Consider the following 14,411-nt stretch of genomic DNA (forward strand, 5'->3'; position numbering starts at 1 on the left):
ATAAAGTAATGTGATATAATAATGCAATATGTAGGTAAATAATACAAGATGTAGGTATTTAATAACGTAATATGATACAATAATAGAATATGTAGGTAAGTAGTACAATACGTAGGTATTTAATAATATAAGATGATATAATAATAGCATATGTCGGGATTTAATAATTTAAGATGATATAATAATAGCATACTTAGGGATTTCATGACATACTACGATATAATAATACAATATGTAGGTATTGTAGCCGGCATCCTCCAAGGCTGCCGCAGTGACTGCGAGCGGCGAGCGGCGCCGGTACGGTGCGCGGGGCTCCGCGGGGGTCCCGGGGCAGCACTGGCCGGTGAGCTGCGGGCCGGTACGGGGCGAGAGCTGTGGGCAGGGGGTGGAGGAAGAGGCAGCGCGGGCGGCAGCCGGGGTAAGGGGGGGGAGGGGGCTGCTCTCGCACGGCGCGGACACGCACCGCTCCGCGCCGGGTGCGTGCGGGATGGTCTGTGCAAGGCGGGCACACGGCTTCGGCAGCGGCGTTCACAGCCACGGGGACGTGCGAGATCTACAGCTACAGCTATACCTATCCCTATATCTATATGTACATCTACAGTTATATTACATCGATGTCTATGTCTATATCTATGTATCTAGATGTACATGTACATTTATATCTATAGCAATATCTACATCTACATTCTACATCTCGAGCTATACCAGCTATATCAAGTCTCTGTCTGTGTCCACAGCAGCACCACATCTGGACCCACCTCTGGGGCTGTGGGGGCTGCACTAGAAGTGACCTCCTGAGCCCCCCCTACCCCTCATTTCCGGACCCTGTGACTATTCATTCTACGTAGTAATTCGATAGTCAGACAGCCGTATAAATATATAGAGAGTTATCGAGTATCTTATGTAGTACTATATAGTATGTTTGTGTGTATATATGTATATATGTACACACATGCAAAGACACGCATACATATATATATACTACAAACACACGTATACATATTACACACACATATACTACACACGCGCACGCGCACACACGCGCACACACACACACACACACACACACTGCTGCTGCAGAATAGTAACAAGCAGCACTAATGACCATAAGATGGAATAGATATAATACTCGGCCGAGTACCACTCGCCCTGGGATGCAATATAATGTACGTGTTACTAACACACAACACTGATAAGCAGTATTAATAGCCACACGAAGATGTAATATGCACACACACACACACAAACACACCATCCACATAAAATACCTATATATAGTGTTGAAATACCTATGTATTCTATAACTACGCCGTTAAGACTATATCACGACTGTTGATATTACCACACTATTAATGGCCATATGTGTGTGTGTGCGCGTGTGTGTGTGTGTGTATACACACACGTGGCGGTGAGTTGCACGCCGCCCCGGTGCGCGGGCGTTGCGCGGTGCCCGGCTCCGCTGTCCCCGGCGCCCCGCTGTCCCCGGCCCGAGCGGCGGCCGCCCTGCCCCGCAGTGCCCGGCCCGGCCCTGCCCGCGGGCTCACGGCAGCGGCTGTCGCGGGTCAGGGCGGCGGTGGCAGCGCGGGACGCAGGCGTCCAAGCCGGTGCGCTCCTGCCTTGGCTGGGGGGCAGGGGAGCGGGGGCTGGAGCACTGCTTCCCAACCTCCCGCGCACGTGTGTGTGTGTGTTTGTGTGTGTGTGTGTGTGTGTGTGTGTTTTGGGAGCTGCCGGGGGGGCGCTGCCGGCGCCCATCCCCCCTCCCCCCGTCTCCTGTTTGTTTTTGCAGCTTCCACAGCCACAGGCCAGAGCCCCCTCCCCCCGCCCCCCGCTCCCCCCTCCCAGCCCGGGAACCGCTTTGATGTGACTCCTGTCCCCCCCGGGCACGCACGGCTACCTGCGAACCGGGGCGGGAGAGGGGGGGGTGGGCTGCAAAGGGCTGTGGGTCTTCAGAGGACCCCCCCCCCCCCCCGCTCCGGAACCCGGGGGTGGGGTGGGGCGCAGAACCCAGGCGGGTATTGAGGCTCCTGGAAACACGCATACACAACCCGAGTGTCCCACGCACGGAGAACCCAGGTGTCCGGGACACACACACACACACGCGCAGAACCCAAGCGTTCTGGATACACCTAATGTATACAACCCAAGTATCCAACCCAGGAGCCCGGGACATGCACACATACACACACACATACTCCTCCTCGTCCCCCAGGCGTCCTGGATGCACGCATATACACAACCCAAGTATCCAACACACGGAGAACCCAGGCGTCCAGGACACGCGCACGTACATACACACACATATGCGCGCGTGCCCGGGCACAGAACTCAAGGGGCACGGGCACACATATGCGCTCGCGCGCGCGCGCGCACACACACACACACACACACAGAACCAGCCAGCCGCTGAACACACACACACACACCTACACAGGTATACGCCCGTTCACATAACCCAGGCGCCCAGCACGCGCGCACACACACACACACACACCCCGGGGGGCGGCTGGACAGGGGAACGGAGGGACGGACAGACGGACGGAGAAAGAAAGAAGCGGCTACGTGTGCGTGCATGTGCGTGTATGCCGGACACCTGGGTTCTGCATACGTTGGATATTTGTGTTGTGATATGTCTATGTGCGTGTCCAGGACTCCTGGGCTGTGTGTGTGTGCGCGTGCGTGCGTGTGTCCCGTGCGTGGCTGTGCAGCACACAGCCGCCGGGCCGGCAGGGCCGGACGGAGAGACGGACGCGGGGGGCGGGCGCAGAGGTATGGCGGGGCAGGGACCGGCGGCACACGACAGGACAGCATAGCCGCCCCCCTCCCCACCCACGAGGGGTTTCGGGGGAGGGGTGCGGGCGGGCGGTTATTTTCCTCTTTTCTTTTAAAAAATAAAAATCAATTTTAATTTCGCTACGGCGCAGCAGGCGGTGGGGCGGCACGGCTGCACACACACAGGTACACACATAGACGCACGCGCACACACACAGGTACACAACGCGCGCACACACACGCGCATGCACCCACACAGTTACACACACACACACACACACACACTCTTCGATTTCACACACGTTTCTGCCACGCGTGTGGCCCTGCTCTGCCTCGCACGCGCCATTTCCCTGCCCCCCATTTCGATTGTATACATACATCTTTCACACATATACACACACATATACACAAACTTCCCGCAGTTACACATTTATAATTCACACACACCCCTGCACACACACACACACACACACACACACTCCTCAATGACACGCACATCAACAGGAGTGTTGCCTGCTCTCTCTCCCCAAGTTGATGTCACACGTACTCGCAATCTCCTCCTTTACACACGTGTGTATCACACACACGCAGGCGGGGGGCTACACAGGTTTATGGCGGCGGGGCCCTGATGCCTGGGTTCCGCGTGTGTGTCCGTGTATCCCGGACGCCTTGGTCCTGAGTGTATGTGTGTGTGTGTGTCCCGGACATCTGGATCCTGTGTGTGTGCGCGTGGGTCCCGGACGCCTGGGTCCGGTGTGTGTGTGTGTGTGTGTGTGTGTGCGTGTGCGCGCATCACGGCGCCCCCCGCCCTGCCCCGCCCCGCGGTTGCGTGTGTTGCACACCCAACCCCTCCGCTCCCCCCCCCCGCGGCAGCCGCTCCCGGAGCGCGGACACACGAGCCGAGCCGGGGCCTCCCGCCGCTCGCAGGTAATCCGGATTAACTGGGGTGGGGGGAGGGGGGCGGCCGGTCATTAGCTATTAAGGATCTTTAATGAGCGGGGAGGGGGGGCGGGGGTCTGTGCGTCCGTCTGTCCGCCGGCCCGAGGCGGGGGGGCGGCGAGATGAAGCCGGTCCGGGGGGGCATCGATTGGGGGGGTGAGGGGGCGGGGGGGCTGTAGCCCGAGATCATGGAGCAGAGAGGGGCGGGGGGGAGAGGGGGGAAGGAGGGAGGGACCCCACGACCTCGGGGAGCCCCCCCGCCCCCCGAGACCTGCCCCTACCTCGCCGACCTCTGTGTGTGTGTGTGTGTGTGTGTGTAGTAGACACCTGGTTCCTGTGTGTGTCTGTGTCCCGAACGCCTGGGTTCTGCAGGGGTGTGTGTGTGTATTACACACCTGGTTCCTGGGTGTGTGCGCCTCCCGGACGCCTGAGTTTTGTGTGTGTGTGTGTGTGGGGGGGGGTTGTGTGTGTGTGTCCCGGAGGCCTGGGTCGCGTTGGGGAGCGGGGTGTGTCTGGGTATTTGCTTGTAGCGACCTGCGGGCGTGCGCGGTGTTGTGAACAGTTTCCTTGCGCGCGCGTGTGTGCGTGTCTGTGTGTAAGAGAGATCTCCCCGCACCAGCTCGTGTGCCCGTGTGTGTTGTTTGTGTGAGCAGAGGGGCGCGGGTGTGTATGTGAGCCGCGTCTTCCCCCGTCAGTGTGTGTGGGTGTGTATGAGTGTAGCTGTACGTGTGTGTGTGAATCTCTGTGTGTGTGTACTAAGATCGTTGTGTGCAAAGTGTGTCTGTGTTTCTCTAAGCCTGCTTGCCCACGGGAGCCTGTAGCTCGGTGTGCGTGTTGTTGTGTGTATTGTGTGTGCTTTGTGCGTTGTGTTTATAGGTACAGGCGGATGCCTGGATGCGGGGGTGGGGGGCGGTGCAGGTGTGGTTGTGCATGCGACTGTGTATGTGCGCGTATAGGTTTGCGGTGGGTGTGAGCAAGGGGTATGTGTGGGGGTGCTTATGTGTGCATACAGTGTGTATGTGCATGTAGTGTGTGTGTGTGTGAGTGCGTGCAGTGTGTGTGCATGCAGTGTGGGTTTGTGTATGCATGTGACTGTGTGCGTGTATGCGGTGGGTGTGAGCAAGGCATCTGTGTGTGTGTGTGCAGTTTGAGTAGTGTGTATGTGCATGTAGTGCGGGGTGTGCGTGCAGTGAGTGCAGTGTGGCTGTGCGTGTGCAGTGTGTGTATAATGTATGTAGAGTGTGTGTGCATGCAGCGTGTGTACAGTGTGTGTGTGTGTGCCCGCGCGTGCCCCCTCCCCGTGTTGGTTTTTGCGGCTCGGCACAAAGCAAACAGCGGGGCCCGGGGACCGGGGCGGGGGCGGGGGGGCCGTTTCCAGGGCCCGGGGCGCGGGGGGGCCGCGGGGTCCCAGCGCTGCTCGTTATAACGTGGCTCCAGGAGCTGTCGGCAGCTTGAAAGCGCCGCGGCCGCCGCGCGGGCCGGGCCGGGCGGGGGGGTGCGGGGGGGGTGCGGCGGGGGGAGCCCCCCACCCCGCGCCCGGCGGCTCCAGAGGCCCGGGCCCGGCGGCGCCGCTTTGATTTGGGAAAAACGCGGCGCCTCCCGGATCAAACGGAAAATTACTGCGAGCGGCGGGGAGGGGGGAGGGCTGCCCGGCTGCATAATACGCCCCCCGCACCCTCCAGCCCATCATACCCCCCTGCCCCGTCTGCCCCATCCCATAATACACTCTTACCCCATCTGCCCCATCCCGTCTACCCCATCTCATAATACATCCTTACCCCTGTGCCCCAGCCCAACATACACCCCTACTCCCTTCTGACCCCTCACACCCTTCCATCCCACAGTATGACCCCAGCTCCCCCACGCCCCTCCCCATCACACCCCCCACCCCGCCTCTGCCCCCCACATCCCATAATATGCCCCTGACCCTCACACCTTTCCATCCCATTGTACACCCCCCTGTCCCCATCCCACAATACCCCCTTGCCCTCGAGGTCTTCTCCTCCATCCCATAATACGGCTCTCAGCTCCCCCACACCCTCCATCCTATAATATATCCGTACCCCTGCCCCCACCTCCATCCTATAATATACCCCTGCCCCCCACCCCTTCCATCCCGTAATATAACCCTATCCTGCCCTCCACATCCTCCATCCCATAATACACCGAGCGGGGTGGGGCGGACACATGGGACACGCGTGACCTCGCGTGGGGAGGGGAGATCCTGCGTGGGGGGCGCACGCGGGGCGAGCGGGGGATGTGCGTGCCTGTCGCTGCCCCGCGCCCCCCAAGCTCACGCGCCCCCACGCTCCCGCCCCCCACGCAGAGCCCGCGCCGCGCCATGGACTGTAGCTGCCTCTCGGACCTGCTGCTCACGGCGCCGCTGCCTGCTCTCTGGACCCCCGGTAAGGCCACGCGAGACCTCCAGCGCCCCACGGGAAACCTCGTAACCCCCCAGGCTCCGTCTTGCGTGGGTCGGGCCGACCCCTCGCACCCTGCCTCCTCCCCACGCGGGACGGCGACGCCCCCCGCCCCGGTCACACTCCGGGCGCACGTGGGCCGGCGACGGGCAGCGGAGGGCTCCGTGCGCCTGTACCGGCCCACCTGCGTCCCCGCACGGAGCCCTGAGCCCCACGGGGCACAGGGACGCCCTCCTTCCGGGCCCCCGTGTCTCCACGCGCTTGGTGCACCGATCCCCGCGCCCCGCTCTCCGCTCCCCACAGTCCGGGAGTCACGGACCCCGCATCTGCATCTCCCCGGGTGCATGACACCCCCCGCGTCCCCACGGGACCCCCACGGCTACCCCACGGGGAGCGCCCGGGCCCCACGTCTCTATCACCCCGGGCGCGGAGTCCACCCCCGCTCCACATGGTAGGGTGCCCTGGCCCCACATCCCCCACGGTCTCGGGACTCTTCTCCCACGAGGCGCTGAGTCTTCCCCACTCCCCGTGCTCCAGGGCGCCCGGACGCCACGTCTCCAGTTCCCTAAGCACACCGCCCTCCACCCGTGTCTCCATGCTTGGGTGCACGGGACCCCCCAAGTCCCCGCGGCCCAGGGTGCCCGGACCCCACGTCCCCACGCCTTTGGTGCACGGACCCCCAGGTCTCCCCCACGCAGGGCGCACGGGCCCCACGCCTCCACCCCCGGGGCGCAGGGACCAGCCGCACCCGCCTGTCCCGGGCCCCACGCCCCGGCTGTGCCCCCGGACTCCTCACCACCCCGGGCCCCCCGCTGCCCCCAGGCTTCGCCTTCCCGGACTGGGCCTACAAGCCGGAGTCGAGCCCGGGCTCGCGGCAGATCCAGCTGTGGCACTTCATCCTGGAGCTGCTGCAGAAGGAGGAGTACCGCGGGGTCATCGCCTGGCAGGGCGACTACGGCGAGTTCGTCATCAAGGACCCGGACGAGGTGGCGCGGCTGTGGGGCGTGCGCAAGTGCAAGCCCCACATGAACTACGACAAGCTCAGCCGGGCGCTGCGGTGAGCGGGGAAACCGAGGCCCGGGCCGGGGCGGGCCGGGGCTGCCCCGGGAGCTCCTCCTCCAGCCCCGCCGGGAGAGGAACCCAGGAGTCCTGTGCCCGGGCCCTGGGGCGGCTCTGGGTTAGGGTGAGGGCCCAGCAAGGGCGGGGAGGGGAAAGGATGCCCGGGATGTCAGACCTCGCCCCGAGCCACCCCCGAGCTGGGTAAAGGACCCAGGCGTCCGGGGGGCTCACACCGCACTGCCCTCGGGGGCTGGAGGAAACCCAGGCGTCCGGGCTCCCAGCCCCCTGTTCTCACCCAGCCCCCTAGCTCCACTCGCTTCTCGGCGACCCCAGGCGTCCGGGCAGGTCCCCAGCCGGCTCCCCGAGCCAGGCCGGGGCAGGAAACCCAGGGTCCGGCTGACCTCCCCCCCCACCCCCGCAGGTACTACTACAACAAGCGCATCCTGCACAAGACCAAGGGCAAACGCTTCACCTACAAGTTCAACTTCAGCAAGGTGGTGCTGGTCAACTACCCGCTGCTGGACGTGGCGCCGCCGCTGCTGCTGGCCCAGGGGCCCTGCCCCGCCGCCGGCCCTGCGCCCGGTCCCGACTGCGCCCCGCTCACCCCCGAGGTACCGCCCCGCTCACCTCCAGGGGTTAACCCCGGGAGCGGACACACGGGGGCGGAGGGGGGACCCCGCTAGTGCTGGGCGGTTGATTCGGGGTAACTCGGGGAGCGGACACATGGGGGAAACGCCCCCCCCCATGTGTACAATTCGGGGTAAGGGGGGGAGGACACGCGGGGAGGGCTCATTGTCGGTCGGGGAGACGGGGCCGCCCGCAGAGCTGGAGGGGTTGGACATACGGGCTGTGTGGGTAACTCGGGGGGCGGCGGAGCACCCCGCTAGTGCTGGGGGAGTTAATTCAGGGTAAGGGGAGTGGACACATAGGGGCGGGGGGAGCTTACTGGCCGCCGGGGAGCAGGGCTGCCCCCGGCGCCGGGTGGGGGTGGGTTACCTCAGGTGCGGACACACGGGCTGGCCCGAAGCTGGGGGGGGGGTAATTGGGGGCTGGCCGCGGCGCGAACAGACGTGCCCTCGCCCCCCCAGACGCTGCAGTCGCTGTTCGCCGGCCCCCGCCTGGGCGACCCCCCCGGCCGCGGGGCCCCGTTCGAGCGGCCCGAGGGCGACAAGCTGCGGCTGGACGCGGCCTTCCCCTTCCTGGGCTCAGGTGAGACCCCCGCGGCCGCACCCCCAAGCGCCGGCGGAGCAGCGAGCGCCCGGGGCAGGACCCGGCCTCACCCCGGCCGTCTCTCCGCAGGTGTCTCCGGCTACGCGAAGCCGCCCGGACTCCTGGGGCCCTACGGGCGGGGGGCGCCGTTCCCCGAGTACCCCTGGACCTTGAACCCCTACCTGCCCGGCGCCTTCCCTCTCGGCGCCTCCAAGCTGCCGCCGTCGCTCTACGCGCCCCCCCTGTACCCCGCGCCCTGGGGCCGCTGCCGGGCCCCCCCCCTCGCTGCTGGGGGGCGACGCGGGCCGGGGGGCGCCGGGGGGGGCCGCCCCGCACCCCGCCCCTGCGGGCCGAGGTGCACGGGTCAGGGGCGGCCGGATCGGGCCCCGGACCGGGCGCGGGGCCCGGATCGGGGCCGGCGGGGGGGGCCGGGGGCGGCTCCGACTCGGAGCTGGAGATCACGGATCTGAGCGAGTGCAGCTCGGACCACGAGGGCTGCGACTTCAGCCCCCCCCCGGGGCTGGGGGGGGCCGGGCCCGACAGCTGAACCCCTCCCTCTATTTTTATAGGAGAGTTTTATGTCCCTGCCCCACGCTCCCCCCCCAGACCCCCTGCGAGTCGAGGCAGGGACCCAGGCATCCGGGACGCTGCCCCCTCCGCCCCCATGGGCTAGGGGAGAACCCAGGCGTCTGGGCCCTTAGAATCCCCCCCCCCCCCACTGGGAAAAAAACAAGGCGGCCAGGCGCCCAGCGACACCCCCTCTGGGCTAGGGGAGAACGCAGGCGTCCAGGCTCCTAACGCCCCCCTGAGCTGGAAAAGCTCCCCCCACCTTCCTGCGCTGGGGAAGAACCCAGGTGTCAGCCCCCACTGTTGAAGGACCCCCCCACCATGGGGACGGGAGGGTTAACCCCTGCCTGCCCACCCCCAGTGCAATAGCACCCCCCGCCTCCCGCGCTTGTGTCTCTATACCCTACCCCTGCGTGTCCGTGACATCACTGCTCGCGCCCCCCACCAGGTCTGTACATAGCAGGTACCGGTGTGTCCCCTCTGTGACACCCCCCCACCCCCCGCCCCCAGGGCCGCAGCAATAAGGAGTGACCGGAGCCGCCGGTGCCAATAAAGCCCCGGGCCGGGCCGGAGCCTTGTGTGACCGCGATTGCTGTGTCTGGGCCCTGGTGGGAGGGAACCCAGGTGTCCAAGTGTGGCCCAGGGCCCCCCAAACAGGGAAGGAGTCCAGACGGCTGAGAGGCATTCAACGCAGATGTCCAAGTCCAAGGGGAAGAGAATCCAGGTGTCCTAGCCTCCCCCCTCAACACCAGGGGAAAACCTAGGCAGCTGAGTGTAGCCCACGCCCCACGAAGCAGGAGAGAACCCAGGCATCTGAGGCAGCCAGAGGGACCCAGGCATTGGAAAGCAGGACTTTATTGGCAGCAAGATCTCCCCCCCACCCCCGCATAAAAACTCCATTAAAACCTCTGATATATATATATAAAAAGTCTCCAGCAAAAGGCTGACCCCCATGGCCCCGATCCAGATGCAGAGCTGGGGGGAACTGAGGGGTATCGGCTCCAGGGACCTAAGAGAGAGGAGAGGAGAGGAAAGGGTCAAGCCCCACCTTGCCCCCAGCCTGGCCCCCCCCAGAGCCCTCCCCATCCCTCATACCTGCAGGGCCCTCACGTGAAGCCAGGTGCGGGGGGGCCGCACTTGGCCAGAGCCCCCTGGAGCAGCCAGAACTCTTCCTCCAAGTTCTGTGGCAAGGAAGGGGTTAAGGGTGCCCGGAAAGGGCCCAGGGCCTGCCCAGGGAGAACCCAGGTCTCCCAGCCCCACCCCCCAAAAACCCAGGCATCTGAGCCCCACCAGAGGGAAGAACCCAGGTGTTTAGGGCCCCTGCCTGAGTACCCAGGTGTCCAAACCCCCCACCCCCGAGGAGAACCCAAGTGTCCAAATGTCTGCCCCGCAGACCCCAGGTGACTGAGACCCCACCTGCTCCCCCCACCCAGGAAAAACCAGGTGGTGGGCAGCTTACCCTGAGCGCATGCAGCGTGAGCTCCAGGGGCTGCAGCTCGTCCCGGGCCAGCGCAGCCAGGCGGGAGGGCAGCGGTGGGGGGGTGCCAGGGCCCCCCCGGGCCGGAGGCCGGGGGCCATTCAGGGACCCCCCCTGCCAGGGAGACAGGGTCAGGCTGGGAGCTTCCAGCCCCCTATCCCTGCATCCCAGAGTGGCTCCGTCCTGTCTCCCCAACGTATCCCATGATGCCCGTCCACAATGCCTTTCCCACCCCAAAAGGCCAATCCCACAATGCCCCATCCTACCCTCTAGTGTATCCCACAATGCGCCCCCCCCCCCCCCGTGGTATCGCATGATGTTGCACTCCTGCCGGTACCTGAGCCGCCTCCGAGCCCTCGGCGCCATCGCCTGGGTCCCGCTCACCTGGTGCCTCCTCAGCCTCCGCTCCGGCCTGGGGAGGGGGCGTGGGGGGGGCCACATCGCCCTCCCCCAGCAGCAGCCGCCGCAGCGCTGACACTGGGGGGACACAGGGGGGTGAGACGGAGCAGGGGTCCTGGGGGGGAAAATGGGGTGGGAGGTCACTTACCTCTTTGCAATGCGGTGGCCGCCAGCGCCCCTTCGGGCACCCCCCAGGGGCCGCGCCAGGGCAGCAGCGCGGCCAGGGCAGGGGTATCGTTGTGGGGGTGGGGCACAGGGCTGCACTCCTCAAACTCAGCCCCCTCCAGTGCCCTGTCCTTGTCGCGCTCTGTGGGGAGGGCAGGTAAGACCGGGGGGACCCAGGAGTCCTTAGCGTTGCCCCCAATGAGAGGAACCCAGGAGTCCAGGGCCCCCCACACTCACCGTCTGTCCTCCTTCAGTGACGCCCCATTCTCAGAGGTGCTGAGCAGCGGCTCCCGGCAGCTGGGGCAGAGTGAGCACTGTTACACCTGCCCCACAGCCCCAGAGCCAGCCGCATCCCAGGGTGGGATACCCCGCCCCGATGCCCACCCCAGATCCCAGGCCTGCGATACCAGCCCCAACGCCCGCCCCAGAGCCACCTGCCCCAATGCCCACCCCAGAGGTGCTGCACTCACTAGCTGGGGCTGGGCGGGTTCTGTCCAGGCCGAGAATGTTTCACCGAACTGGACTCGGGCAGTTTGATGCTCCCAGCCGTCTTGTCGATCAGCGAGCACCAGCTGCAGAAGGACACGAGCTCAGGCTGCTCCCTGCCCCCCCATGCCCTGCCCTCCCGACCCACAGCCCCTGCCCCCGTGCCCTGCCCTCCCGACCCGCGGCCCCCACCTCTTCATCTCCGACACCGTCTGTGCCACCAGCTCGTAGATCTGTGGTGCCTTCTCACAGCTGCTGATGACGTAAAAGGCCTTGCGGTCTGCAGGGGTGGGGGGGACACCGTCAGCCAGGGGGTTTTGGGGGCTCCTACTCCCAGCCCCTGGGCAGAGACCCCTCCAACATCAGGCACAGATGTGGGAGGAGTGTACATAAATCAGGTACATGGGAGAACACTGAGCTTCCCACAATGCCCTGGGGCAGCCCCCCTATATACATATCTCTTCCCACAGTGCCCCAGTAAGGGCATATTCCTCCTTCCCACAGTGCACTGGGGCAGGGCACAGTGCCTCTCCCCATGATGCACCAGGACAAGGAGACAGTCCCCTTCCCCACACCCTAGGCTGGGGCCAAGCTCCCATTCCCAAAATGCACTGGGGGCAGCCCCACTACACAGCCCTTCCCACAATGCCCTAGGGCAAGCCCCCCACATACACGCAGACCTTCCCACAATGCCCCAGGGCAGGGCACATTTCACCTTCCCACAATGCCCCAGGCCCAGGGACATGGCCAAAATCCCCTTCCCACAGTGCCCCAGGGGCCTGACCCCAGTGCATGCTGGGTGGGTGGAGGCCACACCTACCTGTGGCTACCTGGCGCGTGATGGCGGAGCTGAGCCGCACGATGGGGCTGAGGCTGAGCTTGGCGGTGTCGAGGGCGCTGACCGGGCGGCTCTGGCAGCGCAGCACCAGGCGCTCCTCCTGCCGCTGCAGCAGCACCAGCAGATCGTCCAGCAGCAGCGCCTGCACCTCTGCGCAGGGAGGTGGCTCGGGTCACCGACCCTCCGGGACCACCAGGCCCCACACGGACCCCCTGGGTGTGCACGGCCCCCCCAGCATGGGCACCCCAGGGACCCCTGGGTACCCCCCCAAGCCCTGCGTGGGACCTCCCCAGGGCAGCTGCAGACCCTCCCCAGCCCCAGCAGATGCCTCCCAGGACCTGCAGGAACCCCCACCCCTGCACAGATGCCCCCGGGACCCCCAGGTCCTGCACAGACCCCCCATTACCTCCCAAGGCCCTGCATGGACCCCTCCCTAGGGCCCCCGTCTCCTGCCCCATGCAGGGACCCCCCAGGCACCCTCCTGCCCCAAGGAGGGAGGTCACTCACCCACAGCCTTGTCCTTGGAGACGCGGCCAGGTCAGCAACCCCTCGTGCACCAGGTGCCGCTTGGTAATGTCGGACACCTGTAGTGGGGAGAATCAGGGGTCAGGGGGTCTCCCTGAGCCACCCCCCCACGTCCCCAAGTTCTTCCCCTGGGTACCTTGAAGTCGCTGAGCAGTGGGTCTGAGCTCTGCTTCATGTAGGACAGGTCCAGGCGGCCCTGGTAGTCCTTCATCTTCTGCGGGGGGGGGAGAAATAGATTTGGGGGTCACATATGGATTTGGGAGTTCTGGGGGGGGGCTTGCGGGTCTCGGGGGGCTGGGGCGGGGCGGGGCGGGGAACACAGTCCTGGCAGCTCACCATGAAGTTCTCCATGTCGCGCACCTCCTGGTTGACGCGGTGCAGGATGTGACGGCAGCACTCAGCTGCATGCTCCACCCGTGCCCGCTCCTCTGGTGCCTCTGCGGGCACAGGCACAGGGGTCAGTGCTGGCCCGTGACCCCTGCCCCCTGCCCTGACCCCTGACCTCCCTCACACACCAGTGTACTTGGCGATGTTCTGCAGCAGCAGCGGGTACTTGGTGAGTCGTTGCATCTCAATGGGTACAATGTCCTTCAGCTGCAGCCGCCGGCAGCGTGCCTGGCTCTCCGCCTCCTGCGGGCACAAGGGGTCAGGATCGGGGTCGGGATCAGGGTAGGGAGTCAGAGTCGGGGGTTTAGGGGGTCTGTACCTGGATGAACTGTGCAAAGCGTGGGTCCCGGCGTTGCTTAGCCTTGAGCTGCTTCAGGGTGTGGGACTGGCAGCTGCAGAACCGTGCTGAAATCTTCTCGAACCAGCCACCCTCCGTGCCCTCGAACTGCGGGGGACAGGGGTCCGGGGGAGGTGTCAGCCCCTGTGAGGCCGTGACCCCCCTTAGCCCCCGGCTCCCCGCCTCATACCGGGCCAGGAGCACATCCCCAATCTCAGGGACGACGTAGTTGTTGTCATCCCGCAGTTCCCGCAGGCTCTCAAGGAAAAGACCTGGGGGCAGCACCAGGGGGGTCAGGCCCCTGGTGCCCCTCACTTCTGACCTGCAGCATTCCCTGGTGCCCTGTATTTCCGACCCGCAGCCCTCCCCCCATAGTGCCCCTCACTCTCGACCCGCAGCATCCCCTGGTGCCCCTCACTCCCAATCTGCACCCCAAGGAGCTCCTCATTCCCAACCCACAGCCCCCCCCCCCCCCCCCCCCCCCCCCCCCCCAGCGTCTCTCACTCCCAAACTACAGCCTCCCCTGGTGCCCCTCACTCCCGACCCGCAGCCTCCACCTGTTGCCCTCACTCTGACCCGCAGCCCCCAGGTGCCCCTCGGTCCCACACTGGTCATACCGTGCACCTCGAGCAGGTCCTCCAGGCCGGGAAAACATGGCAACAAGCTCATCCTCTGCAAGGAAGCTGTCAGCAAGCAGTGGCTGGTAGAAAACCTCCAGCAGGACCCGCAGCATCCGCACGTGTGCAAACTCCGTCATAAACAACTCTGGGGGCACAATAAGGGGGGCGGGAAGGTCAGCGCAAGGGGCCACATCCACCACCCGCCATTGTCACA

The 14,411-nt window shown here is 65.0% G+C and overlaps 2 protein-coding genes across 2 annotated transcripts; one reads left to right on the forward strand and one right to left on the reverse strand.

The window, feature by feature from the left end:
• Positions 1–6,049: 6,049 nt before the first annotated feature.
• Positions 6,050–9,494, forward strand: ERFL (ETS repressor factor like). Its single transcript, XM_059718141.1, has 6 exons — positions 6,050–6,113; positions 6,951–7,185; positions 7,609–7,798; positions 8,276–8,396; positions 8,487–8,668; positions 9,474–9,494. The coding sequence occupies exons 1-6, from the start codon at positions 6,050–6,052 to the stop codon at positions 9,492–9,494; spliced, it is 813 nt and encodes a 270-aa protein (XP_059574124.1).
• Positions 9,495–9,804: 310 nt separating this feature from the next.
• On the reverse strand, positions 9,805–14,369 carry ARHGEF1 (Rho guanine nucleotide exchange factor 1). Its single transcript, XM_059718161.1, has 14 exons — positions 14,195–14,369; positions 13,766–13,849; positions 13,560–13,684; positions 13,369–13,483; positions 13,190–13,290; positions 12,990–13,067; positions 12,836–12,912; positions 12,311–12,478; positions 11,683–11,770; positions 11,475–11,576; positions 10,988–11,301; positions 10,423–10,917; positions 10,059–10,144; positions 9,805–9,972 (listed from the first exon to the last, which is right to left on the reverse strand). The coding sequence occupies exons 1-9, from the start codon at positions 14,244–14,246 to the stop codon at positions 11,737–11,739; spliced, it is 834 nt and encodes a 277-aa protein (XP_059574144.1). The 5' UTR covers positions 14,247–14,369; the 3' UTR covers positions 9,805–9,972; positions 10,059–10,144; positions 10,423–10,917; positions 10,988–11,301; positions 11,475–11,576; positions 11,683–11,736.
• Between the last annotated feature and the right edge of the window lie 42 nt (positions 14,370–14,411).

Source organism: Alligator mississippiensis, chromosome 15 (genome assembly GCF_030867095.1).
Source record: "Alligator mississippiensis isolate rAllMis1 chromosome 15, rAllMis1, whole genome shotgun sequence".
Classification (NCBI taxonomy): Eukaryota; Metazoa; Chordata; order Crocodylia; family Alligatoridae; genus Alligator; species Alligator mississippiensis.

Bases quoted from the DNA above. Each gene is read 5' to 3' on its own strand.
- ERFL (XM_059718141.1), top strand. From the start codon at position 6,050: ATGGACTGTAGCTGCCTCTCGGACCTGCTGCTCACGGCGCCGCTGCCT. The intron at 6,114-6,950 runs GTAAGGCCACGC...CGCTGCCCCCAG, and splicing joins GCCTGCTCTCTGGACCCCCG to GCTTCGCCTTCCCGGACTGG. The intron at 7,799-8,275 runs GTACCGCCCCGC...TCGCCCCCCCAG, and splicing joins GCGCCCCGCTCACCCCCGAG to ACGCTGCAGTCGCTGTTCGC.
- ARHGEF1 (XM_059718161.1), bottom strand. From the start codon at position 14,246: ATGAGCTTGTTGCCATGTTTTCCCGGCCTGGAGGACCTGCTCGAGGTG. The intron at 13,291-13,368 runs GTGTGTGAGGGA...CTGTGCCCGCAG, and splicing joins GAACATCGCCAAGTACACTG to AGGCACCAGAGGAGCGGGCA. The intron at 11,771-12,310 runs GTAGGTGTGGCC...CCACCCCTGCAG, and splicing joins CACGCGCCAGGTAGCCACAG to ACCGCAAGGCCTTTTACGTC.